The 25042-nt window shown below is 56.6% G+C and overlaps 1 protein-coding gene across 4 annotated transcripts in view; it reads left to right on the top strand.

Moving 5' to 3' along the window:
* The window catches only part of TBC1D2B (TBC1 domain family member 2B), a 66286-nt gene that overhangs the window by 15979 nt on the left and 25265 nt on the right, over window positions 1-25042 (top strand). For all 4 annotated transcript variants that reach the window (XM_086711774.1, XM_086711776.1, XM_086711775.1 and 1 more), the window contains exons 3-4: window positions 6961-7120; window positions 22920-23083. In XM_086711774.1, the coding sequence (XP_086567900.1) occupies window positions 6961-7120; window positions 22920-23083 (324 nt within the window). The remainder of the gene's footprint in view (window positions 1-6960; window positions 7121-22919; window positions 23084-25042) is intronic.

Genomic DNA, 25042 nt, shown 5'->3' with positions numbered 1-25042 from the left:
AGTTCTGTGTCGGCTGGGGTGTTGGGAGCCGCCGTTCTAGGACTTTTGATGAGAAGAGGCTCCGTAGCTCGGCCTGGATGCCACGTGAGCATTGGAAACGCTGCAGGGAAGCGGGCGGACTGGTGCCGTGAGTGCCTTGTGCTCCTGTTTCTTTGTTCAAGTTTATTATAATCTGTGCACCTAACACGGAGCTTGAACTCACAACCCCGAGATCAAGAGTCACAGGCCCCGCTGACCGAGCCAGCTAGGCACCGCCTGGTTCTTTGTCCTGAGGACACAGTGGGTCTGACAGACCCAGGGCGCCAGACCGGAGGGAGTAGGTCTGTAACATAAATCCTTCCTTTCTTGGAGTCACGTCTGTGGCCCGGGAGCCGAGGAAGCATCTGAAGCCCATGGTTGGTTCTCTTTATTTGGTTTGGGGCCAAGCGGTGCCTCTGACGTTTGCTTGTTTGTTCAGCAAGGTGGGCACGCAGGGTGGGCCTGGTCCCTCCTCTCGCGACGTTCCGGTCACGCTGTGTGAAGATAAAGTCAGGGAAGCGTGGGACGGGAGGTGTGGGTAGCAGGGGTGCATGGGACGGAGCCCACAGCGGGTCCCCTCCGTGGAAGCGGAGTCTAGGCCGGGGCCTGAGGATGACCTTGGGGGGGGGGGGAGGAGTCCAGCGAGGCCCCCAGCAGCTGCCTTTGAGGAGCCAGAGGGGGCCGAGCGGGGCGTGGGGGCAGCGCGAGAGCGCCTCTCCCTGTGGGTCTGGCAGTCGGGGCTGCATCCTCAGGGCAGTTCCGTGCGTAGACATGACTCTCACCACAGACCTGGATTTTGGCATCTAAGGAAAGATAACGGAAGTTTGGACTGCTGGGCGGTTGTGAGACTCTTGTTGTGTGGGAAGTCAAGAAGAGGCTGTATTTTAGCCTTTCTATCATCAGAGAGAGGGCTTGGTCAGAGGATGAAGTGCATGAGGGCGGGGAAGGCGGGTGTGCGAGGGCGGGATGGCAGGCGTGGGCAGGGCGCCATGTGATGCCGCTGGAGCCACCGTTGTTTGGGACTCTGATCTGCACGAGGAATGACGCTGTCCGCTCTGCCTCATCACCCGCCGTCCGGGGTATTTCCAGGTGTCCGGCGCCACCCGGCCCCGAGCTGCTGGGGGCGGCGTCACGGGCGTGGACACCTCCCCGTGGCAAGCAGTGGTGCATCTCGGGAGGCCGCTCCGTCGGGTGGGAGAAGCCCCGGAGCCCGGGTTCGTGTTGCGCCTCCAGGGTTTACGGCCTGAGTCCGGTCTCCTGCCGCGAGGTGTTTTCCTGGAGCTGCAGTTCATCTGCACATCACCTTTGGCGCTTTTGTACAAGAATCAATCAGCAGCCAAGACCACGCAGCTCATGAGCCGATAGTACTGCTACCTGGGCCTTCAGGAAGTTTGCCGACCTTGCTCTGGGGCCCTGGGCGTGTCTATCCTTCGGAGCCTTGGTCTCCTCGTCTGGGGGATGGAGAGTGTGGTGCCGTCTCCTCCGGCAGCCTGTGCTCTGGGCGGTGCCGCATACCTGCCATTTAGGGACCGTGGAGCCACGGTCTGTGTTTCCGAGGAGTCTGTGGCCCGGCGAGGCCAGGCCAGTTCAGAGGCACGGGGCTGGCCTCAGGAAGCGGAAGGCGCGGCCGTTTCGGGCGCCGGGTTCCGAGGCCAAGTGGGGGCAAGAGTTTCCACCCCCCCACCCCCCTGCCCCGAGAAAGCTGGACGGACGGTCAGGGGCCAGACCTGCGGTGGCTTGACAAGCAAGAGCACGGTGAGCCATTGGGTCAGACGTGCCGAGTGAGGAAGGGACCCGTCGGCCGGATGGGGGGCTGGGATCGGCCCGGAAACCACAGCGGTCACGGTGAGGGCTGTGGCAGAGCAGGTGGAAAGAGGCGGGCGGCGGGGAGAGTTGGGGGGAGGGGAGGCCCCCTTGCAGCTCTGTTACGCGGGTCAGATGGCAGGCTGCCTGGGGTGCAGATCGCGTCCAGCTGCGGTCGACAGGAAACCTCACCAACAGGGACGTGTTTGCCTCGCGGTGGGCTGCTTCCCGGCACCGCCGCCCGGCGTTCGCCGTCCTTACTGCATCCGCTTTCCTGCTCGGGGGCGGGGGGGGGGTCGCCCCCGTGTCAGGAGGGAGCCCTCCGCCCGAGCCTCAGGAGCTGGGACGCTGCCACGTGGCCTCCCCTGGCCGGAAGCGAGGTGGGGAAGCAGGTGTTGGAGCTGAGCACGTGGCCCGATCAGAACCGGCGTCGGTAAGGAAGGGAAGGCCGCGGTGAGCTCGGAGAGGCGGCGCGCACCGTCCCGCGATCGCCGAGATTTGTTTTCTGGGGCTCTCGTCTTCCGGGTGAGAGTCTGTTCTCGTGCCTGGGGTCTGCAGCTTCAGGTCAGCCCGGCTGCGGGACGAGGGGACGGCCTGGCTGCATCCGTCTCCTCTCCTGCCTCCACCCCGGGGCCTGGCCTCCGGAAGCGCGCCGTGCCTCAGGCACGGCTCTGCGCGTCTCTGTGCTCGCGTGACCGAGACCTAGTTTCAGCACGAAGGAATGCTTTGCGGAGACCTTCCCGGCCGCGGGGCGTGAGGCGGCTGGACCCGCAGGAGGCCCCACGAACAGCTGAGAGCTCGTGGTGAGCGGCGCGCCCGGCTCGTTCTCGCTTCTATCCCGCATAAACCGATCGGCAGACGAGCAGGGATGCCAGACTGTGTGCGGCCCGGGTGCCCGTCTGCGGACGGGGGCGTATTTTGCGGAAAATGGCAGAACAGACGGGATCACACGTTTCCCTCTCGGAGGGGGCTCGTGGGGCGGGCAGCCGTCAGCGGCTCGGAGGAGCCCCACAGCCTGTGCCACGGGCCCGGGCGCACGCCGATGCGCCCCTGGCCCTGTGGAGCCACCCCAGGTCCACGTGCTCACTTAAGCTGTCCTCCCCGCGAGGTGACCCCAGCAGCTGTGCTTCTCTGATCCCGTCCGCAGGATGCCACAAGTCGCGGTACTCCACGCCGTGTCTGAGAGGCAGCCTGTCCCTGCGGGGAAAGCCCTCAGGACTGAGGGCTGACGGCGCTTCCGCATCTGTGAACGGGATGCTCTCTGCGACTTCTGCTCTAAAGGGGATTTCTCAAATCAGATCGGGAAAGGGAGTGTGCCGGAGGTTGGATTCCAGGTGTACCTGGGAGGAGCCTCCTTGGGGCTGCGGGCAGATGGGGTGCAGGTGGGCTGGGGAGGGTGGGGGGAGGTGAGCTGGGGGGGTGTTACTGTGGGGGGTGGGAGGTGGGTGTTGGGGAGGGTGCGTGAGGTGAGCTGGGGGGTGTCATTGTGGGGGGTGGGTGTTGGTGGGAAGGGGGGAGGTGAGCTGGGGGGTGTTGGGGAGGGTGGGGGAGGTGACCTGGGAGGTGTTACTGTGGAGGGTGGGAGGTGAGTGTTGGGAAGGGGGGGAGGTGAGCTGGAGGAGTGTTGGGGGGAGAGGTAAGCTGGTGGGGTGTTGGGGAGGGTGGGGGAGGTGAGCTGGGGGGGTGTTGGCGAGGGTGGGGTCTGAGCGTCTTGCAGGAGAGGGGAGGTGGTGCAGACCAGAGAGAGGAGCCATCAGCCGGGTGTGGGGCCTCCCCCGAGACTCAGGGGTCTCTCAGAGGGAGGTGACAGGACACGCAGGTCAGAGGGCAGGCGCGTGAGCCCCCGGGCCCTCCCGTGCCAGCTCTTCATCCACCTGTCATTCACTTGTTGTTCATCTGGTTCCCAGTCGTTACTGGGCCCGTCTTCTCTACTGTTCACGAGACTTCTGTCTGCCGCGGGAGCAGCCAGCCCAGACGTGTGGACCGGCTCCCCCGGGGGCCCTGAGAGCCCCTCCTCATTGGTGCCTGGGTGGACACTCTGCTCTCAGGTCTTTCTGTGGCTTCCGACCGCCGCTGCACAGTCTGGAAGACTCGCTCGATGGCGCGGGAAGAAGCTTTTCCTGCCAAGACCCCGCTGTCCCGCTCCCACAGAGATGTGTCTCCTGCAGTGTCTTCTCCGTCACCTGTGGGAATGGCCTTTTCCCATCGCTTTGCCTGCTTTCATGGACGGGGCAGCAGGCCAGGAGTGGGAGAGGAGGGCGGCCGCTGTCAGGACACGTCCGAGTGGCCCATGGGCCCAGGGCTCCAGGTCCGGGAAGCCAGGGCCACCACGAAGGCACATGGAAGTGTCTGAAAGGAACAGAAAATGTCTGAACGCGCCGACCGTCCCTCCCGAGCGAAGCCGCAGGATCCTGCACCAGCTGGTGGGTCCGCTCACTGCCATTCAGGACTTCAAGGAAATGCTGCTGTGACCTAGTTTGTGTCCTCGAGGCGGTTCCTGAATGCTGATGTGAGGACTCGTGTGGACGCAAAGCCAGCCGCTCGCTCTGAATTAAGTAAATCTCCCACTGTCTTCTAAACATTGAAAACAAGGCAAACTGACAAGAGTAGCCAAAACTGGGAAATTGCTTCTTTTTCACGTTCGGTAATGACTTGCAGCGTCGGTCTGTTCTGCCAGTGCCCTCTCCGGCCCCTGGCCCTTTGCTCCAGCCGGGCCCCGGGGCCCAGAGCTCCTTGGGAAGGTTTCCAGTGCGGGCCAGGGGTGCTCTGCGCCCACAGGGGCTGTTCTCCTCGCTCCCCCAGCCTGCACAGGAAGGAGAGGCGGCCAGCTCGTCGTGGACATGGGTGCAGCATGCTGTGTTCACCCCCTGGCCCGGCCTGTGGTGCCCTCCCCGAGCGTGTGTGGAAGCCCCCCCATCAGGGGAGCCCAGGCTTCCGCGTCCCCCGCTCTGGAGGAACAGAGGTGCCTTCTCACAGCTGTGGTCGCTGCACCTGCTGTGTCCGTCTTCCAGGGCACAGGCTCCTTCTCTCCGGCCCTGGCTCTGGGCTCAGTGTCTTAATAGATGAGGCAGGTACAGGGGACTGGGCCCGGTTAATAGTATTTGAACTTGTTTGTTTACTGGAACTCTTTCCAGGTGAAGTCTTAGGGGGACTCCAGTCTATAAAGAGTGAAGAGGAAGGCGGCGGTTGGAGCCTAGGATGAGATCCTTCAGGAATGCGTCTTTGGGGACCGTAGGGCCCTGGAGGCCAGGGGCTCAGTGCATCCTGCTTGATGTCTTGTTATTCTGTGTCTCTTTCTGAGATGGGTTCCCGTGGGGGGCAGGTGCTTGGTCTTGTCTGAGGTACCCTGAGCACGTGGCATTCGCCATGTGGCAGTAATTTGGAACCAAGAGGGGGGAATCCGTGGTCACTGGCAACTTCTGGCTGCCTTCCCGGAGTCTCGTAAGCGGTTGCCAGCCCACGTGTTTTCTGTCTCCCGACACCCCTCCCGCTTTGCCTGCTCAGAACCCTGCTCGAGCTGCGTGCTGACCCTCGGGGCCGGAGCCACGTTCCCTGGAAGGGCACACAACCATCCTTCTTGGTGTCACACTCGGAGCTCTTCTCAGGCTGCCGAGGTCAGTCAGTGAGCCGTCTGCACAGCGAGAGCCCAGGGCCTGCGGCCCCGCGTTCCCTGCACGCGTGCTCCGTGAGCTCCACAGACACCCGGCCCGAGCCTCTCCGGTCCTGCACTCCTCTGACCAGAAGCAGCCTTTTCCTCGACGTCCTTGTTCAGCAGGCCGTTCTGAGTTTGCTTTCACGGAGAAGAACGGTTGATAATGGCAGTGTGCAGGCACTTCAGGAAAGGGCAGCGTAGAGCCAACTGTATCTGGCTCGCTTCTGTTTGCAAACATGCCCCGATGCCCTGTTCTCAGAAAGAAGGGTGCCGTGTGGGAGAGTACAGAGTATTTGTAGTCGGGTACGTTTTTGTCAGATCTTTAGAATAAGTTTTTATTGGGGCACCTCGGTGGCTCAGTCGTTTAAGCGTCTGACTCTTGACCTTGGCTCAGGTCATGATCTCACGGTTTGTGAGTTCGAGCCCCATGTAGGGCTCTGCACTGGCAGTGGGGAGCCTGCTTGGGATTCTCCCTCTTTCTTTCTCAAAAGTAAATGTATGTTTAAAAGAAGGTTCTTCAAAAAAATAAGTTTTTATTGGAATTTTTACACAAAGAGAGAATACTATAATATCATCCCCGTGTTTACTGGGTAATTCCCACAATTAATATTTCCTGGACCTGTGCTGGTTCATGGACAGCCCTGCCCACTTTGTGTTATTTGAAGCAAATGTTATTATTTCTTTTTTTTTTTTTTAATGTTTTTATTTATTTTTGAGACAGACACAGAGCACGAGCAGGGGAGGGGCAGAGAGAGAGAGACACACACACAGAATCCGAAGCAGGCTCCAAGCTGTCAGCACAGAGCCTGATGTGGGGCTCGAACTCACGAACTGTGAGATCGTGACCTGAGCTGAAGTCGGTCGCTTAACCGACTGAGCCACCCAGGTGCCCCTGAATGTTATTATTTCGTAAATAACCAAATATAGTTATTTTAAAGCAAATCCCAGACATCGTACTGTTTCAACCTTTAGTACTTCAGAAGCTTCCATTTTAAAGCTATTCTGAAATCTGGTCATGATTTAGCATCAGTGCTTCTGTGACTTTAGTGAGCCGCTCCCCTGGGAGGTGCACACCTGTTGTCTCAGGGTCACGATTGCAGATATTAGCAAATGTGTGCAGGATACTCCTATTCCCCTGTTTTCTCGGGGAGAGAGTGGTAGTGTAAACTGATCTGTACTTTGCTTTTTCACCCTACTGGCCTGTCCCAGGGGTTGTTCCTTATCACTGCGGTGAGCGTGCTGGGCCACGGCTCTGTGCCAGCTTGCTGATCTGCAGGACCACAGAGGGGACCCTGGCTCTCCTGTCCCGGGCACGTGGTGCCTTGAGGCATGTCACAGCCTTTCTGTGACAAACACGGAAGTACTCTAGGTGACCGCGGCTGCACAAGCTGCACCCTGTCGTGCAGGTGACGTTACGAGTACCCTGTAGCATGCCGCGTCCCACGTGGGAGCTCTGAGGAACTGACGTTTGTTTGCCTGTCTTTCAGATGTAATTTACCCGCACCCAGATGCCTCTGCAGAAAAAGCCAGAAATGTCCTCGCTGTGGAAACCGCCCCCGGAGAGCTGGAGCAAGCAGCTCACCAGCCAGCCGCAGGGCACCCCAATTCCAGTAATTTCTCTTTCAAACAGTGGGGCACTGAGCTCAAGTGAGTCTTTGGAAAGCAACGTATGAAACTGAACGTGGGTTATTTCTGATGACGTGTTATAATTTTATGTATGAAATTGCAAAGCTGCCTTACATTTACGAGGGTCTTTGTCAAAGTCCTTTCAGGTACTTGGTTATTTTTCTAGCTTGTAGAAAGCGCCTGTCATGTGGCTCATACTGTGCCAAATGTTTTCACACCTGTGGTGTGTTTTAATTCGCTTGACTCTGTGAGGTCAGATGGTCGAGTTCTGCAGAAACAGACCGGCTCGGGAAGAGTCCTTGTCTGGGGTCTCCAGGCCCCCAGGCTGCCCATCCAACAGTCTTCCCGGGGAGCCAGCCCCCTCCCCGGGCCCCCAGGGTTGCCCCAGGGCGCGGGCTCGAGTGAGGGAGAGGGGAGGGGAGGTGGGCTCGTGTGTGTTTGTGTTTTTAAGAAATGCTTTGTTGAGATACAACTCCTGGACCGTCCAACTCACCCACTTAAAATGTACAGCGCAGTGGTTTTTAGTACATCCTCACGGTTGGACAGCCGTCACCGTGGTCAGTTACGGGGCAGTTCCGTCACCCTGAAAAGAAAGCCGCTAGCAACCTCTTCCCATTTCCCCGCGGCCCTGTGTCCACTAATTCACTTTTTGTCGCTGTGGGTTTGCCTGCCCTGGACGTTTCGTGTAAATGGCCTCCCGCGTGGGAGACTTGGTGCCTGCCTGGCTGCTTCCACCGAGCAGACGTTTTCCGGTCCGTCTGTGTTCTGGCAGCTGTTAGCACTTCGTTTCTCTTTATTGTGGAAAACGCTCCGTTGTTCGGAGAGACCACGTTCTGTGCGTCCGCTCTTCTGGTGACGCACATGTGGGCTGTTTCTCTTTGTGGTTGCTGTGAGCAGTGCTGCCGGGGCACCGGGTCCACGGGGGACGTGTGGTTGTCCCTGTTGGGTACGTACCCGGAGCGGAACTGCCGGGTCGTCTGGGAACTCTGGGTTTATGTGAGGACCTGTGGCGTGGTCCCCACATCCTCACCGGAGCCCGTTACCCTCCTTGTGGTTCTCGCCGTCGGTGGTGGTGAAGTACGGGCTCGTGGTTGTGACGTGCATTTCCCTGGTGACTAACGATATCAGGAAGCTTCATGTGCCTATGGGCCACTTGGGGATCTTCGGAAAGACCTCTGCTCAGATCCTTTGTCCGCTTTTAACTGCGTTGTCTTTTTTTTTTTAATCTTTATTTAAATTTTTAGTTTTTAGGTATTTTATTTATTTTTGAGAGAGAGCACAGACCGGGGAGGGCAGAGAGAGGGAGACAGGGGATCCAAAACTTGGATGAACTGGGGCTTGAGCTAACAAACCACCAGATCATGATCTGAGCTGGTCAGACACTCAACCCGGCCACCCAGGCGCCCTGTCTTTTTTTTTTAATACTTAATTTTTTAAGGGAGGCTTTAGGGTGATGGTAAACTTGAGAGGAAGCTAGAGATCTTTATACATCCCTTTCCCCACACATGTGTACCCCCATCCCCATTATCACCAGAGAGGAACATCTTTTTTTTTTTTTTTTTTTTTTTAAATTTTTTTTTCAACGTTTATTTATTTTTGGGACAGAGAGAAACAGAGCATGAACGGGGGAGGGGCAGAGAGAGAGGGAGACACAGAATCGGAAACAGGCTCCAGGCTCCGAGCCATCAGCCCAGAGCCTGACGCGGGGCTCGAACTCACGGACCGCGAGATCATGACCTGGCTGAAGTCGGACGCTCAACCGACTGCGCCACCCAGGCGCCCCTAGAGAGGAACATCTTTTACCAAGGATGAGCCTGTGTTGATTGTAATGACCCAGAGTCCACGGCTTACGTTAGGGTCACTCTTGGTGGTGTGGGTTCTGTGTGTCTGGACACAGTGTAATGACACACATCCAGCAGAGTATTATCCAGAGTATTTTCTCTGGCCTAAAATTTCTCTGTGCTCTTGCTTTGTCCGGAATGTCGATTTTGTTGGAATCATAGAGTGTTGGCCTTTTCAGATTGGCTTCTTGCACTGAGTAATATGCATTTAAGTTTCCTCCGTGTCTTTTGAGCCTCATGGCTCATTTGTTTTTAGTGCTGAGTCATATTCCGTTGTCTAGATGGAGACAGTTTATTAATCCACTCACCTGCTGAAGGACATCTTCGTTGCTCCCAAGTTTCGGCGATTATGAACAAAGCTGCCGTAGACATCCGCGTGCGGGTTTTCGTGTGGACGTGAGTTTTCAGCTCCTTTGGGTAAACGGCACGGAGCATGATTGCCGGCTTGTGTGTAAGAGTGTGTGCGCTTTTGTCAGAAACTGCCGACTGTCTTCCCAAGGGGCCGCCCCATGTTCCCGCCAGCGGAGAATGGGGGTTCCTGTCGCTGCACGTCCCCGTCGGCGTCTGGTGTTGTCGCAGTTCCAGATTTTGGCCATTCTTCCAGATGCGTGGTGGTGGCTCCCTCATGTTTTCGTTTGCGTTTCCCTGGTGACCTGTGACGTGGAACATCGCTCTGTATGCTTACGTGGCGACGTATATCTTCCGCGGTGGGGCATCTGTTAAGGTGTTTGGCCCACTTGTAATGGATTGTCCGTTTTCTTATCGTTGAGTTTTAAGAGTTCTTTGTGTGTTTTGCATAACAGTCCTTTGTCAGATGTGTCTCGTGCAAACGTTTTCTCCCGGTCTGTGGCTTGTCTTCTAATTTCTTGACCGTGTGTTTCACAGAGCAGACGGTTTTAATTTTAATGAAGTCCAGTGAAACGTTATTTCTTTCACGAGTTGTGTCTTTGGTGTTGTATCTAAAAAGGCATCACCTTGGGGCGCCTGGGTGGCGCAGTCGGTTAAGCGTCCGACTTCAGCCAGGTCACGATCTCGCGGTCCGTGAGTTCGAGCCCCGCGTCAGGCTCTGGGCTGATGGCTCAGAGCCTGGAGCCTGTTTCCGATTCTGTGTCTCCCTCTCTCTCTGCCCCTCCCCCGTTCATGCTCTGTCTCTCTCTGTCCCAAAAAATAAATAAACATTGAAAAAAAAAAATTAAAAAAAAAAAAAATAATAAAAAGGCATCACCACACCCAAGGTCATCGGGGTTTTCTCTTCCGCGATCTTCCAGGAGTTTTCTAGTTTTGCATTTTACATTTTGGTCTCTGGCCCATTTTGAGTGGATTTTTGCGAAGGGCGTAAGGTCCGCATCTAAATTCGTTAATCTGCACGTGGACGGCCAGCTGTTCCGGCACCATTTGTTGGAGAGACTGTCTTGGCTCCTTTGTACCACCTTGGCCGCTCTGTCAAAGATTGATGGGTCGTATTCATGGGGGGTTGTTTCTGAGCTCTTCACTCTGTTCCATCCACGTATGTGTCTGTTCTTACTCTTGGTGTCACACAGTTTTGACGGCTGCAGTTTTACACTGTACTGAGTCTCCAAGTCGGGTAGTATTAGTCCTCCGGCTTTGGTCTTCTTCAGTATCGTGGAGAATTTGAGTCTTTTGCCTCTTCATTTAAACTTGAGAATCAGTTTGTTGATAGCCACAGAATAACTGGCTGGGATTTTGGTTGGGGTTTCATTGCATCTATAGATCGATTTTGGAAGAACTGACCTCTGGACAATACTGAGTCTTCCTGCCCACGAACATGGACTATCTCCATAATTTTGTTCTTCTTTGATTTCATTAGCCCGTTTTATAGTTTTCCTCACAGATACTCTCTACGTTTTTAGATTTATATCTAAGTGTTTCATTTTCTTGGGTGCCAGTGTAAATGGTAATGTGTTTTTAATTTCAAATTCCACTTGGTCATTGTCGGTGTATAGGAAAACAGTTGATTTTTGTATATTAGTCTTATATCCTGTAACCTTGCTGTAATCACTTATTAATTTCAGGAGGTTTTTATTATCCTTTCAGAGTTTTAAAAATTAATTATTTTAATGTTTATTCATTTTTTGAGAGAGAGAGAGTGCGAGTGGGGGAGGGGCAGAGAGAGAGGGAGACACAGAATCCGAAGCACGCTCCAGGCTCCGAGCTGTCGGCACAGAGCCCGGCGCGGGGCTCGAACCCACAAACAGTGAGATCATGACCCGAGCCGAAGTCAGGTGCTCAACCAACGGAGCCCCCCAGGTGCCCCTGGCTCCTTTCATTTCTGACCCAGGGTATCAAAGTCTCAGACTACAGTAGTTTGTTCTTCTATTTTTCCTGTGGTTTTACCGACACTGCTGATCGGGTATATGCGTTAAGAACTGTTGTCCTCTTGGAGACTTGACCTCGTCTCATTATGAAATGCCTTCTTTATCCCTCACGACTTCCTTTCTTTTGAAGTTGGCTCTGTCTGAAAATCATACAACTGCTTCTGCTTTCTTTTGATTAGCGTTAGCACAGTGTGTTTTTCTCCATTTACCTTTTTTTAAAAATGCTTCCTTTTGAGAGAGAGACAGCGTATGAACGGGGGAGGGGCAGAGAGAGAGGGAGACACGGAATCCAAAACAGGCTCCAGGCTCCGAGCTGTCAGCACAGAGCCCGACACAGGGTGCGAACTCGTGAACTATGAGATCATGACCTGAGCCGAATGAAGTCGGACGCTCAACAGGCTGAGCCGCCCAGGCACCCCTCCATTTACTTTTAATCTGTAAGTGCTTATATTTGAAGCGGGTTCCTGAAGACAACACGCAGTTAGGTCCTGTTTTTGTCTTCCACTCTTTTTCTGCATTTTGTGGTTTTATTTTATTTTATTTTTTTAAGTGATCTCAACACGCAACGTGGGGCTTGAAGTCACAACCTCGAGATCGAGAGTTGCGTGCTCTACCAACAGCCAGCCGGGCTCCCCTTCCTTTCGTGGTTTTCGTCGAGCATCTTCTAGCTTTCCATTTTCTCTTCTAACTTATCAGCCTTACTTCTTTTTTTTAAGTGTCTGTTCTGGAGTTTGCAACACACCTTTCCCGCTAGTCCAGGTTCACTTTAAAGTCATGCTGTGCTGCTCCACAGGTGGGTGCGTGCCTTAGACAGCGAAGCCTTCTCACTTCCTGCGTCCGTCCCTGTGTCACCACTGTCATCGTGTGGGACGCACAGAGCACGTGCACACAACACGCACACATCAGCGAACACGTCACTGGTGTTAGTATCTTGAACGAGCTGTTATCTGGTGGATCAATCAGAATACAAAAAATAAAGTTCTGTGTTTGACTTCCCCTGCCCTGTCTTCCGGGTCTGAGTTTCTGACCTATATCGGTTTTTTCTGCCTAAAGAACTTAACTTTCTTTTGCGAGGTAAGTCCCCTGGCAACAAGTTCCCGCCATTTCTGTTCATCTGAGAGAGTCCGTTTCTCCTTCGTTGTGAGGCTGATTTTGCAGAGGAGAGTTCAAGCTCGGTGGTTTTCTCTCCAGACCTCAAACGTTTCCCTCCACTCACGTCTTGCTTGTGTGGTTTCTGAGGAGGCAGCGATATGGGTCAGGTGTTTTCCTCAGGCTTCTCTCTGGATTTTTCCTTCACCTTCAGTTTGCTGTAATTTGGGAACGTCCTGCCAAGTTACGGTTTCTTGGAGTTTATTTTGCTAGGTGTTCTCTGTGGTTTGGTGTCTGACTCTAATCTGGGGACACCCTGCTCCTGTTTCTCTGTCGTCCCCTGGCGCACTTGCCCTCGCTCCGCAGATGGTCCGTTCTCCTGTCGACCCCAGTCTGTGGATGTGCCCTCCAGCTCCCAGGCTGTCTCCTCAGCCGTGTCCGTCCTACGAACAGGCCCTTTGGGAGCCTTTTCATTTCTCTCGTGGTGTTTTGTTTGTTTTTTTTTAAATCTCTGTCATTTCTTTTTGGTTCTTCCTTGGGGCCTCCAGCTCTCTGCTCATGTTGCCCACCTGGCACCGTGTGCCGTGCTCTCTGCCCGTCAGAGCCCTGAGTTCTTTTAAATTTCGGTCAGAGTGTCCAGCATCCCTGTCTTGTCTGGTTGTGCTCACTCTCTTCACATCAGGCTGTTTGGCCTTCTGATTGGCCCCGTCACTGTTCTTGATGGCAGGTGTGCCATACGGGGTGACAGGAGCTGCGTCAGAGGCCCCTTGTGACGTAGTGATGCGGGGAGGGAGGAAGGGTCTTCGTCCTGTGACAGGCGAGCGCGGGCCCCTGTACCGTGGACCCACTTGCGTCTCTCTGTCCTTCCTTCCCCCGTAGGTGGACAGGATGGCGAGAGGGGCCAGAGCTGGGTGGGGGTCCCTTCTGATACCAGCCCAGCCTAGCCAGATGGGCTCTGGCTGACCAGTTGACCCCAAGGGCAGGCCTTGTTAGGAGCAGGGCATTCTGGAGTATTCAGAACGTTCCTTCCGGTCTCCCTGCAAGAAGCTGAGGGCAGTTCTCCCATATTCTCTGTGGGACCCTGGTTGAGCTCTTGGAGGTTAAGTCACAGCCCTTTGGGGGGTCCCTGGGGTTGGTGCCCTCGGAGGGGGCTGCAAGAGCCTCCAGGGACCCCTGGTTCTGTTCAGGGTCCCGCCCCAGCTGCTCCAGGACACTGGGGCTGCCATGCTCTCCTGTCTTGGGGACAGCATTGGCCCCATATCCCCTGTCCCTTGAGGATCCGAGGGGCAGTGTTTCTACTCATCAACTCGACCTTGGTGGTGGCCACGAACCCCTGGGGCTTGGGCACCTTGTGGAGGGTGAGGCTGCTGTGGGGCCCCCCGGGACCGCGTGCTGTTGGCCAGCTGCTCCCCCTGGGCTTTGAGGTGTGTGTGGGGAGAGCTGTCACAGGCACCACGTACGTCGGGGGACGTGTTTCACCCGGTGGCCCCTTTTTACCTTTCTGGTTGGGTTCAGTATAAGAAGAAACCCCTTCTCAGTGTGTTGTCAGTGGCTAACACAAGGTTCACGTGGACAGTGAAGGGGATGTGGCCGCGCACCCGGCCTGCAGGAGGCTCTCACCCCTGCTCTCCTCCTCCCCCTCTTCCCCTGATGCTCCCGCTCCCCCCGCCACAGGAGCCTTGTTGGTCTGCATGCGGTCGGCTCCCTAGGCCCCCATGTCCCCGCCTGCTGGCTCCCTGAGCCATGGCATGCAGCCATGGCACCTCGGTCCACTGGGACCTTCACGCACGGTGCCCCCACCGAGGCACCAGCTTGTCTGCCGGCCCCCGGCAGGTGCTCCTGGAGAGGTGGTAGGGCCACCAAGAGACCGTGTCTCTGTTACAGGCAAAAGAGTTGAGGCTTGGAGCAGGAAGGCGGCCTGTCCAAGGTCAGGCAAGTGTACGGCAGGATGCCCGGGGGCCCTTGGTAGGTCCCACTGTTCAGCATAAGGGCGTAATTTGGGAAACCGTTGGTTTTGCCGGATTTTCATGCCTGACCATTCTCGTCTGCCCTCACTTAGCAATGGAACCAGGGGCGGCAGCCCATAACCCCCCGGTGCTCCCGTGTCCTTGCCCGAGGATGGCTGGGCCTGGGGAAAGTGCTCTTGTCCCTCCTTGTGGTCACAACACTCGGCTCATCGTCGTTTGGGGTCACCGTCCGCCGCCTGTACCTACACAGGGCGGCCTTGTCCACGTGGCAGTCCCAGCTCTGCGACCTCAGGGCCTCTGTTTCTCGTTTGTGAAGCGGGGGTGGTGATCCTGAGGGCCCGGCACTGGGAGGCCTTGTGACAGAGCCGCCCCCGCCGAGTCCCAGACGCGGGGAGCCGGAGCCGGAGCCAGAGTGGGGGCACAGCTGTGACAGAGCCGCCGTCCGCAGCGGCCCCTCCTGTGGAAACTGTAGGGGGTTGTGGTACTTACAGCATGCTTCATGAAGGTTCACGTGAAACGCTTTAGGGGCACGGAGCGACTTTAACGACCACAGAAATCATATTCCTGTATTGGAAGCTAAAGCCTCAACAATTGCATGTATGTGTATGAATTCAAAACGGCGTTTTATTCAGAATGTAGTCAGGGTTTCCAGGGCAGACCCCACCCAACGTCCCTTCCACCGGCTCCCAGTGAACGGCATTTAAAGTCACAGGAGTGCGCGAGGCCGCCGCTGGCTTCCAGGACTTGCCTGGGTTTGCTCCTTGCCGGTCACTGCCTGTGTCCTTGTCTGTATCAGGGAAATACTTAATAAGCCTGTATGTATGAAAGGGAATTTTTTTTTTTTATCATTTATTTCTGAGAGACACACACACACACACACACACACACACACACACACACACAGCCCAAGTGGGGGAGGGGCAGAGAGAGGGGGCAGCACAGAATCCGAAGCAGGCTCCAGGCTCCGAGCTGTCAGCACAGAGCCCGACGCGGGGCTTGAACCCCTGAGCCCTGAGATCATGACCTGAGCCAAAGTCAGACGCTCAACCAACTGAGCCACTCAGGCACCTTGGGAATTTTTTTTGTATGAAAAAGAAGTTGAACACTTGGGGGAGATTTGATAAAAGTGAGTCACTAAAATATTGCCCCCAGGACACGGGCAACATGTGCAGGGGGAGAAAATGGTGGAAAATCTGCAGACTGTAGGTTGTTTGAGGCTGTAAGTCCACGTTCCGCACTCAAAAAGAATCAACAGACCTGGACGAGCTTGATGATGTCGTGTGGGTGCGGCTCATCGGAAGAGTCCAGGCTGGGGCCCGGGCTCGGGAAGAGGCCTTGGCTGCTGACCCCAGAACGCCACACAGGTGCCCATACCTGGACAGGTGCATGCGTTGGCATGAAGTTGCTTCCCGGTGGTTCCTGCTTTTACCAACCTTTTCATTACCCCCAACAGTTCAGATCACCTTCAGTAAGAGAGCTGGGTGTGCTCTGAAGTCCAGGCCGGTCCGCGTGGGAGTCGGGGCTCAGGGCTCAGGGCTGGAGGCTGGTCCGTGTGGGAGCGGGGGCTCAGGGCTGGGGCTGGGGCTGGTCTGTGTGGGAGCGGGGGTTCGGGGCTCAGGGTTGGGGGCTGGTCCGTGTGGAAGCGGGGGCTCGGGGCTGGGGGCTGGGAGCTGGTCTGTGTGTGAGCAGGGGCTCGGGGCTCAGGGCTGGCGCTGGTCCGTGTGTGAGCAGGGGCTCGGGGCTCAGGGCTGGGGGCTGGTCCACGTGGGAGCGGGGCTCAGGGCTGGGGGCTGGGGGCTGGGGGCTGGTCCGCATATGAGCAGGGGATTGGGGCTCAGGGCTGGGGGCTGGTCCGCGTGGGAGTGGGGGCTCGGGGCTGGGGGCTGGTCTGTGTGGGAGCGGGGGCTCAGGGCTGGGGGTGGGTGTGTGGGCGGGAAGGGGAGAGCGTAGGCCTGGGCATGTGGAAATATGTGCTCTGGAGCTTGTGCAGGGCGTGAGGGAGACGGGTTTGTGCAGGAGGTGTGCGTGGGCCGCCACGGTGTCACAGGTTGTGTGACGACCGTGAGCAGTGCCTTGTGGCCTGGACGCAAGATCCGCTGTCAGGTGCTGAGCTCTCCCTCCATTGGCGCTCTGTACAGTCAGCCTGGTTACACGTTAGCTGTGTGGTGTTGAGCCAGTCACCTAACCTCTCTGAGCTCTGTATTCTCCATTAGTAAATTGGTGTGTGTGTGTATGTGCGCGCCCTTCCGCTGGGTGGTTGTGAATGTTCAGTGGTGGTGAAGTCACCCGGTCCTGCTGCGCTCTCCACGGTGTCTGTCGGGCCCCATCAGGGGGATGGTGGCCGTAGGGACCACGCTAGCCCGCTAGTCTCGTGCCCGGCCCTGCCCTGCTCCTTTGCTCTAGCTTCTCTCCTGACCTCAGGCCTGGTGGAAGTGGTCACGTGCGTGCCCAGCTGGTGATCTGGGGAGACCGTGCAGTCTTGGGCACTAGGGCCGTGCCAGAGTGCCTGACGCCGGCACCCAGAGGCTTGGTGGTTTGGGGAGGTGGCTGACCTGGCTGTGACGTGGAGTTAGGACACGGTCTTCCTCATAGGCACAGCTCTGCCCACATCGGGAGACAAGGTGCCAAAGCCCCAGTGCAGCATCTGAAAGTTCTTAACAAACTTTTCTGGTTTTGACGAATGTTTAGATGTAATAACGTAGAACGAACGCACACGGGAATGAATAATACAGACTTTTACGTAAACGCCTCAGACCTCAAAGAAGAAAAAGCACGGGGAGTATAGCCACACGGTTGTTTTATTTAATAATTTTTTGAGTTTATTTATTTTGACAGATATGAGTTGGTGAGTACAAGTTGGTGCGGGGTGGGGGTGGGGAGAGAGAGAGAGCGAGAATCCCAGGCAGGCTCCATGCTGTCGGTACAGAGCCCGACAACGCAGGGCTTGAACTTAACGAACCATATCATGACCTGAGCTGAAGTCAAGAGTTGGGTGCTGGCGGGGCCTGGGTGGCTCAGTCACTTAAGCATCTGACCTCTGCTCAGGTCATGGTCTCACAGTCTGTGAGTTCAAGCCCCATGTCGGACAGCTCAGAGCCTGGAGCCTGCTTCAGATTTTGTGTCTCCCTCTCTCTCACTCTCCCCTGCTCATGCTCTCTCTCAAAAATTAGCATTTAAACAAAATTTTTATGATAAAAAAAAGAGTGGGAGGCTCAACCAACTGAGCCCCCCAGGCACCCCTGCACTGACGTTAGGACAGCACAAAGAAGGGGTAGCTGGCCTCTGGCCCCCATGGGGTGCGGTGGTTGCGGGGTCCGAGGGGCCGACAGCCCCCGGGGAGCGTGAGGGCGTGTTCCACACATCATCTCGCAGCTGTCTCGACCTCGACTGTCCCCAAACTTCACTTTTGAGGCCACGCATCACCAGTGCTGTGGCCGAGTGATGCCGCTCCCCAGAAACCACGACGGCCACGAGAGGCTCCGGCCCGTCAGGCCCAGCTGGAAAGTGCACTCGGCCAGCTGCTGGCCGTTGGACAGGCTCCGAGGACGCCAGAGCCTCGTCCAGGGCCTCCCAGGCCGTGAGTGGCCCGTGTCTCCTGTTGTATTTGGCGCTGGGGGGTGGGAAGAGGACCCTGTCTGCATCGTGTGCTGGTCCTGGACCCTCCTGGTGCGGGGACCCCAGTCCCTGTGATCCCAAATCCCTCCTTCCTCCCTTCCTTCTCCTTGCCTCGGGCGCAAGGCCTTCCCTGTCCGCTGGGCTCCTCGCCTCCACTGCCAGCCTGCCTGGCTTCTGTCAGTTCTCCACCCGCTGGGTCTTGCCCCCAGGCCCCTCCTCAGGCCGTCCCCCTGCCGGGAGCCTTCTCTCTCCTGGGGACCCCCACCCCTGGGCTCCTCCACAGTCGTCGTGGCCAGAGCGCTCTGCCCCTGCGCCTGCTGTGCTGGGTGTGAGCGGGTGTGAGCGGCGTCCACCTTTCTGCCCGGGAGCCACAGTGAAGGACGCACGCTTCTGTGTGGACACGTGCCCTTTGTGAGCACGCAAAACCCGGACCAACCCCGGAGAATGTCAGCGTTAGGCAGTAAAGCTAAGTAGTGTCTTTTCTTCTGGTGTGTTGGCAGCGTGCTCCTCACGATCCTCAGAGTTCGGGGCTTGCTGGGGTTGCCGCCCGCTCTGAGAAGCGGTCTCTGAAGGACTGCCCCAGCCGTGCAGCCCGGCGTCTGTCCCAGTCACCTTCATGCCCTCCCGTGCCCTCTGCGTCCTGCCATCAAGCACCGTGCCGTCAGGGGAGACTGGGGGCAAGTGGGGTGCAGGGGAGGGCTGTGCCGGCGGTCACCGCACCCCTGGCTACGCTGAGGGGTTGTGGGGAGGCCCTGTAGGACGGCGGGGTTGACTTAGGTGTTGAAGTGCACGGAGGCACCTGCAGGAGGGAAGGAGGTGAGGACGGGGTTTCCTGAGTCCCCGGGTCCACGTGCCTGGAGCTCGGGCGCTGGGCACGGGTGGCGCACGGGTGGCGCGGGGGTGGGTGCAGGTTCTGTGTGTTAGGCCGTGGGGATCTGGAGCGGCTCCGCCTGCCTGGGGTTCCACGAGAGGAGCATTTCTCCTTTGATGGGGCTCTCAAGGCAGCGCACATCGTGCTGGATGCCATGGCGTGTGTATGACGACGGTGTACGCATTGATCCACATCAGGTGGCCGGGCCCTCTGCACCACGCCTTCCTGACGACACCGCTTTGCCACGTCGTCCTGTTGGCAGTAATGCGTTCTGCCTGTAGACGTGGCGGCCCACACTTGAGTGCCTGCTGAGGTTTGGCACGAGAAGTGTGGTGGGCGGGCAAGTGGATCGCCATAACAGGACCCGGGAGTCCAGGATCCGTGTCCCAAGGCCACCTTCGGGGCGTCCGAGGCTGGTTCCTCCCGGAGCCCCAGAGGGAGTCCGTCCGTGGCCTCTTCCAGCTCCTGGTGGCTGCGGCCACCCCGGGCCTGTGGCTCGTCACCCGCCATCCTCTGTGCTGGGCCCCCTCCTCCTCCCTCCCATGTGGACACTGATGCTCCCCATCTTGAGGTCCCTGGTCGCATCCACAGGCCCCTTCTGGTCACTTCTGCCTTTTTCCTTTCAGATGGCATCTCCGGATACCCTTGTGTGTGTCTGTGTTCTTGGGACAGTCTGTCTGAGAATTGATCTGTACCAGAGGATGGGCTGTGTCACTGTCACTGGGGGGGGCAGCTGTCAGGTCCACTCCGTTGGTGACCCCGAGGCAGCCTGTGTCCAAGGTGGGGAGCCTTCCTGCCGCTGGTGGAGCTGGCGGAGCCCAGACCCGAGCTGTCAGGGTGCTTGCTTCCCCGTGGTCCCATCACATCTGGAATCCTAGCTCGAATGAGTGTTGAATAAACTATTTCCCAGGGCACCCGGGTAGGTCAGTGTTAAGCATCCGACTTCGACTCAGGTCATGATCTCACAGTTCACGAGTTCAAGCCCCACCCCGCATCGGGCTCTGTGCTGATGGCTCGGAGCCTGGGGCTGCTTCGGATTATGTGTCTCCCTCCCTCTCAGTCCCTCCCCCACTCACGCTCTGTCTCTCTCTCAAAAAAAAAAAAAAAAAAAAAAAAGTTATTTCTCTGTTAGATTATAAATGTATGTGGAGAAGTCAGTCTGAAATATGTAAATTTGGAAACAAAGCTTTTCTTGTTGGTTCCGGAGGTTGCTGGTGTTTACAGAAAGTTCAGGCTGAACGTGGCAGGTCTCAAGGTGCCGTTTGGCCTTCCTGGTGGCCTCTCACTGTCCGTGCCAGTTCATTTATTGAACAAAAGCACGGGTACCTGGCAGAGTGCCTGGGGGACATGGAAGGCCGTCTCAAAGGTTTGTCAGTCGAGAGTGGGGTCTTCAAAGAGTAAGGGCTGCCTGGGGAGGGGCCTCGAACCTCCGCCAGGAGGCCCTGTGTAGACAGCCGCGAGCCGGGTAGTGTGTGCAAGCCAGGTCTCGTGTCGCAGTCACAGAACCTCTGAACCTCACGTGGGCTCTTTGCTGTTTTGGCTTGAGCTTCCACTTTGAGCCTGATCCCATTGCTTCCTTACCTGGGGCTGGGTAGGTGCGCGTCCCCGCGAGGGAGAACCCGGCTTTGTGCGAGGAGCCTCACTGAGGGTGGAGATGGGGAAACCCTGTGGGGTGTGTGTGCAAGGTCCAGGTTGTGTACATAGCTGTTCTTTCCCAGACCACCTCCTCCCGCCCTGCGCCTCCTTCCCGCGCTCTCCCCGTGAGAACCGGGGCTCAGTGCTTCTCACTCGTCCCGTTGGGGGTGCTGGTACCCACGCGCGGCTTGTCCGCGGCAGCCACGGCCGGGCCACTGAAACCTCTGTGTCGTGGGTCCGTCAGGGCCCGCACTCGGCCAAGTAACGAGCCAGTCGTGTCCAAGAAATGAGCAGATTTTCTTTCTCTTTCTGTTTCTGTTTCCCTTTCTGAGCAGCTGCTCTGCAATGGCTTTTTCTGCAAACACGGCCACCCTTGTGAGAGGTCTTGCTGGGGCGATGGTGGGCACCCATGCAGGCACTGCGGTCGCCGCCACCGGGATACACAGCACAGGGAAGACGCTGCCCGTGGTCCCGAGTAGACACTGAGCCTGTGAGCAGGTGTTTATGCCCGGCTCCCGGGGCTGCTCGGTGGAGCTGGGGGGGGGGGGGGGGCCGGTATGTGCTGATGCAGCAGCAGAAACCGAAGCGCGTTAAGTAGTTTCTCTGCGTTCGTATTTTTAAAGCACTTTGATACGGTTCATATCAGGGAAAGACAGACAGTCATGCTTTAGAAACACCTAGAGCATTGAGACATGACTGTCGTACGTGAGGGTGCCCTCCGTCTGCTCCCCACAGACGTGCGGCCACCGCTCCCGCCCCAGTGCCTTCAGCCACACGACACGTTTCTCCCTCGTCTGTAATTTAACCACCTTATCAGGTGTAATCTACCTACAATAAACTCACTTGTGTTAGGTGTACAGGCTGGTGGGTTTTCAGGTTACGCAACCGTGGTTGCGTAAACTTCTCCGTGATGGAGGCTTGGAGCATTTCCGTGGCCCCCCCAGCCCCCTGGGCCCCTTGCGCCGACCTCTCCCAAACCCTGGTCCCTGCAGCCCCTGGTCCATGCTCCGCCGTCGTCTCTGGTGAGTCACATGGACGAAGTCACGCTGTGTGTATTCTTTTGTCCTCATCCTTCGCTGAGCACGGTCTCTCTGGGACTCTTGCGCATTGGGGAGAGTTTCATATTTCATTCCCTTTTATCGCTGAACAGCATGTAGAGTGTGTGGACGTGTCCCGCTGGGTGACCCCCTCACCACGGATGTGCTTGGGGCTTGTACCCCGTTTGTGGCTGCTATGAATAAGGTCCGGTCCTGTGTGCAGACACGGTCTTGTTCCTGCAGGTGAACACCTGGGCTTGGGGTCAGTTGTGGGGTCGCTCAGCTATGTGTCGATCCAGCGGTGTAAGCTGCGCATCTTCGGCCCCGCACAGGCCTCCTCGCCTTGACCTTCCCGCAGGTGACTGGTCACTTACAAGTCTTAACCACACGCGCATGTACAGCGTCTGTTACCACTGTGACCTTGAAGATTTAAAATACGTCACTTTAGGGGCGCTTGGGGGGCTCAGTGGGTTAAGCGTCTGACTTCGGCTCAGGTCATGATCTAACGGTTCGTGAGTTCGAGCCCCGCCTCAGGCTCTGTGTTGACGGCTGAGCCTGGAGCCTGCTTCGGGTTCTGTGCCTCCCAATCTCTCTGCCCCTCCCCTGCTCATGCTCTGTCTCTTTCTGTCTCTCAAAAGTAAGTAAACGTTAGAAAGTTTTTTTTTTTTAATTTTAAAACATGTCACGTGTACACGTCATTGTTTGATTTTCTTTCTTTTTTCGCTCAGCTTTTATTTTTTTATTTTTTATTTTTTTTTTAATTTTTTTTTCAACGTTTTTTATGTATTTTTGGGACAGAGAGAGAGCATGAACGGGGGAGGGGCAGAGAGAGAGGGAGACACAGAATCGGAAACAGGCTCCAGGCTCTGAGCCATCAGCCCAGAGCCTGACGCGGGGCTCGAACTCCCGGACCGCGAGATCATGACCTGGCTGAAGTCGGGACGCTTAACCGACTGCGCCACCCAGGCGCCCCTCGCTCAGCTTTTAAAACACACTTGCCCTGTGCCACGTGTTGCTTCCTCTGGGGTACTCTGCGCCAGGACGGGAACATGTCTCCGTCTCTGGTGGATCTTGGCACCTCGAGTGGTGGCCACGGGCACAAGCGAGCGTTTGCGGGGTGGACGCACTCCCGTTCCGCGGTGGTGTATTTACCGCGTCTGTTCCGGCAGCTGTCAGGCTCCCACCATCACGTTGTTGCCGGAATGAACGGTGCTGCCATGGGCACTCCCCTCCGTCTTCCTGCCCACGTCTGGGAACTTGGGAACTGCTGGGTCACGGGCTGGCAGCTCTTAAACCGAGCCGTGTGCTGCTGACTCCGCGTGGGGACTGCCCCTCCCTCCGTTTCCTCCGTTCGTTTTCACAGTTGTATACGTGAAGTTACATCTTGTTGTATGGTTCTTTCAACAACACGCTTCCTCTTTCCTGACAGAAATTCAATGTCATCTTTCCGTCCTGGGAGAGGACACGGTGAGAGTCGCAAGAGTGTGTTTTATACCAATGAAGAGTGGGAGCTTTTAGACCCGAATCCTAAGGACCTGGAGGAGTCAATGGTGCAGGAAGAGAGGAGGAAGCAGGCGCCCGAAGGAAACAAAGGTAGGACAGTCCCTGCTGCCTGACCCCCCTCCACCGGCCCCCAGGGGCGCGGGGACCCTTCCGTAGCAGGCGGTCCCAGAAGCGGGAGGCGCAGGGATTTGCATCCTGTCTGGGGGAGATGAGTCGTGAGGGCCTGTGAAGTTAGGGACGGGACATCCGGGGGTCCTGGTGCTCTTTACAGATGTATTGATTTTTTTTTTTAAACCTTGTGTTTACAGAATTCTGTGACAGACACGAAGGTAGAACGTGCAAGGTCACGGATTCTGGTGTGGCCTCGTCTGACTTTGTTGTGCCGTTGTGAAATCAGGGTCTCTCTTTCTTCCCAGCCCCTTCCCCTCCCCGTGCTCACCCACCATTATTTCAAAGTAAATTCTAGACGTCACTCCATTATATGTAAATGTTTCACCTAGTATGTATCTCTAAGAGATAACGACTCATCTTAAAGTTATGGCAGCGTGTTATTACACGTAGAAACAGTGAGTCTGATCTAATAGTCTAACCCTGCACTTGTTCCACAGCTGCGTGACCAGGAGGTGACACCAGGGGACAAGGGCACTCTGGGGCGGTGTACCCCTCTGGCCCCGCCCCCTGGAACCACACCCTGTCCTGTTCCCGCCGGTTTGGGGCTGGATTTCTGTTCGGGGGGGTTTGTCAGCCTGACCCCGTCTGTACAGCCGGTTGTGACGCTCTGTCCAGGGATCCACGAGGGAATGTTGCTGTTTTCATGTAAAACGACAATAATACTGAAATTTTGCCTTATGTGTGATTCTAGCGTGGCCTGGCAGGAGGAGGCGGGATTTTAGGAAATGTTTATGGGCGGGGGGGGGGGGGGGGGGGGAGCAAGTATTTACTAAAGGAGAGACCTTTCCCATCCCCTGGGGAGGGTGGCCGAGACTTGCTTCTGTTCGCTGGGTCATCCTTTGGGGCCCTCAGTCCCACGTGACGGGGTGTGAGATGCGGCCAGACGGGCGTGCTGTGCTCCCCGGGGCCGGCTCGGTGGGTGCGACGCCAGAGGGGGGCCCACCTGAGCGGGAGCGCCTCCTGAGGAAGGGGACCTGGGTCCTGGCGGATGGGCCGCCTTGGCTCTGACTTCTGGTAGAGGCTCCTGGAGTGAAAAGGAAGGGAGGGGTCAGCAAGGCTGAGCGGCCAAGTGGGCAGGAGGCTCCCGGGGCCTGTGGGCACCTTCCTGACGGGAGTCGCCCTTGAGAGGCAGCGGGGGTCTGCGGACCCGTCCTGTACTGGCTGTGAGTCAGCCCGCCAGCTTGTCGCCCTGTCGCTCGGGGTGCCCAGCCGCTCTCCTTTGTGTTTGTTCCCCTGCTGTGTAGGTGGATTTTTTTTTTTCTTCTCAAACTTTTACTAAAATCCAAGTTAGTTATATATAGTCGGTAATAATGGTTTCAGGAGTAGAACCTAATGATTCATCACTTACATGCAGCACCCAGTGTTCATCCCAACAAGTGTCCCCTTAATGCCCATCCCCCATCCAACCCCCCCCATCCCCAGAACCCTCGGTTTATTCTCTGTATTTAAGAGTCTCTTAGGGTTTGCTAAGTGGACTTTTTTTTTTTTTTAATTTTTTTTTTTTCAACGTTTATTTATTTTTGGGACAGAGAGAGACAGAGCATGAACGGGGGAGGGGCAGAGAGAGAGGGAGACACAGAATCGGAAACAGGCTCCAGGCTCCGAGCCATCAGCCCAGAGCCTGACACGGGGCTCGAACTCACGGACCGCGAGATCGTGACCTGGCTGAAGTCGGACGCTTAACCGACTGCGCCACCCAGGCGCCCCATCTAAGTGGACTTTTAAAAAAAAAAAAATTTAACGTTTATTTTTTTCAGAGAGAGCAAGCGGGGGAGGGGCAGAGAGAAGGAGACACAGACTCTAAAGCAGCTCCAGGCTCTGAGCTGTCAGCACAGAGCCCGACAGGGGGCTCGAACTCCCAAACTGTGAGATCATGAC

The sequence above is a fragment of the Puma concolor genome, chromosome B3 (genome assembly GCF_028749965.1).
Source record: "Puma concolor isolate L17-30 chromosome B3, mPumCon1.1.hap2, whole genome shotgun sequence".
NCBI lineage: Eukaryota > Metazoa > Chordata > Mammalia > Carnivora > Felidae > Puma > Puma concolor.
Note: the sequence above shows the minus strand (reverse complement) of the source record. Positions and strands in the feature narration are given on the sequence as shown.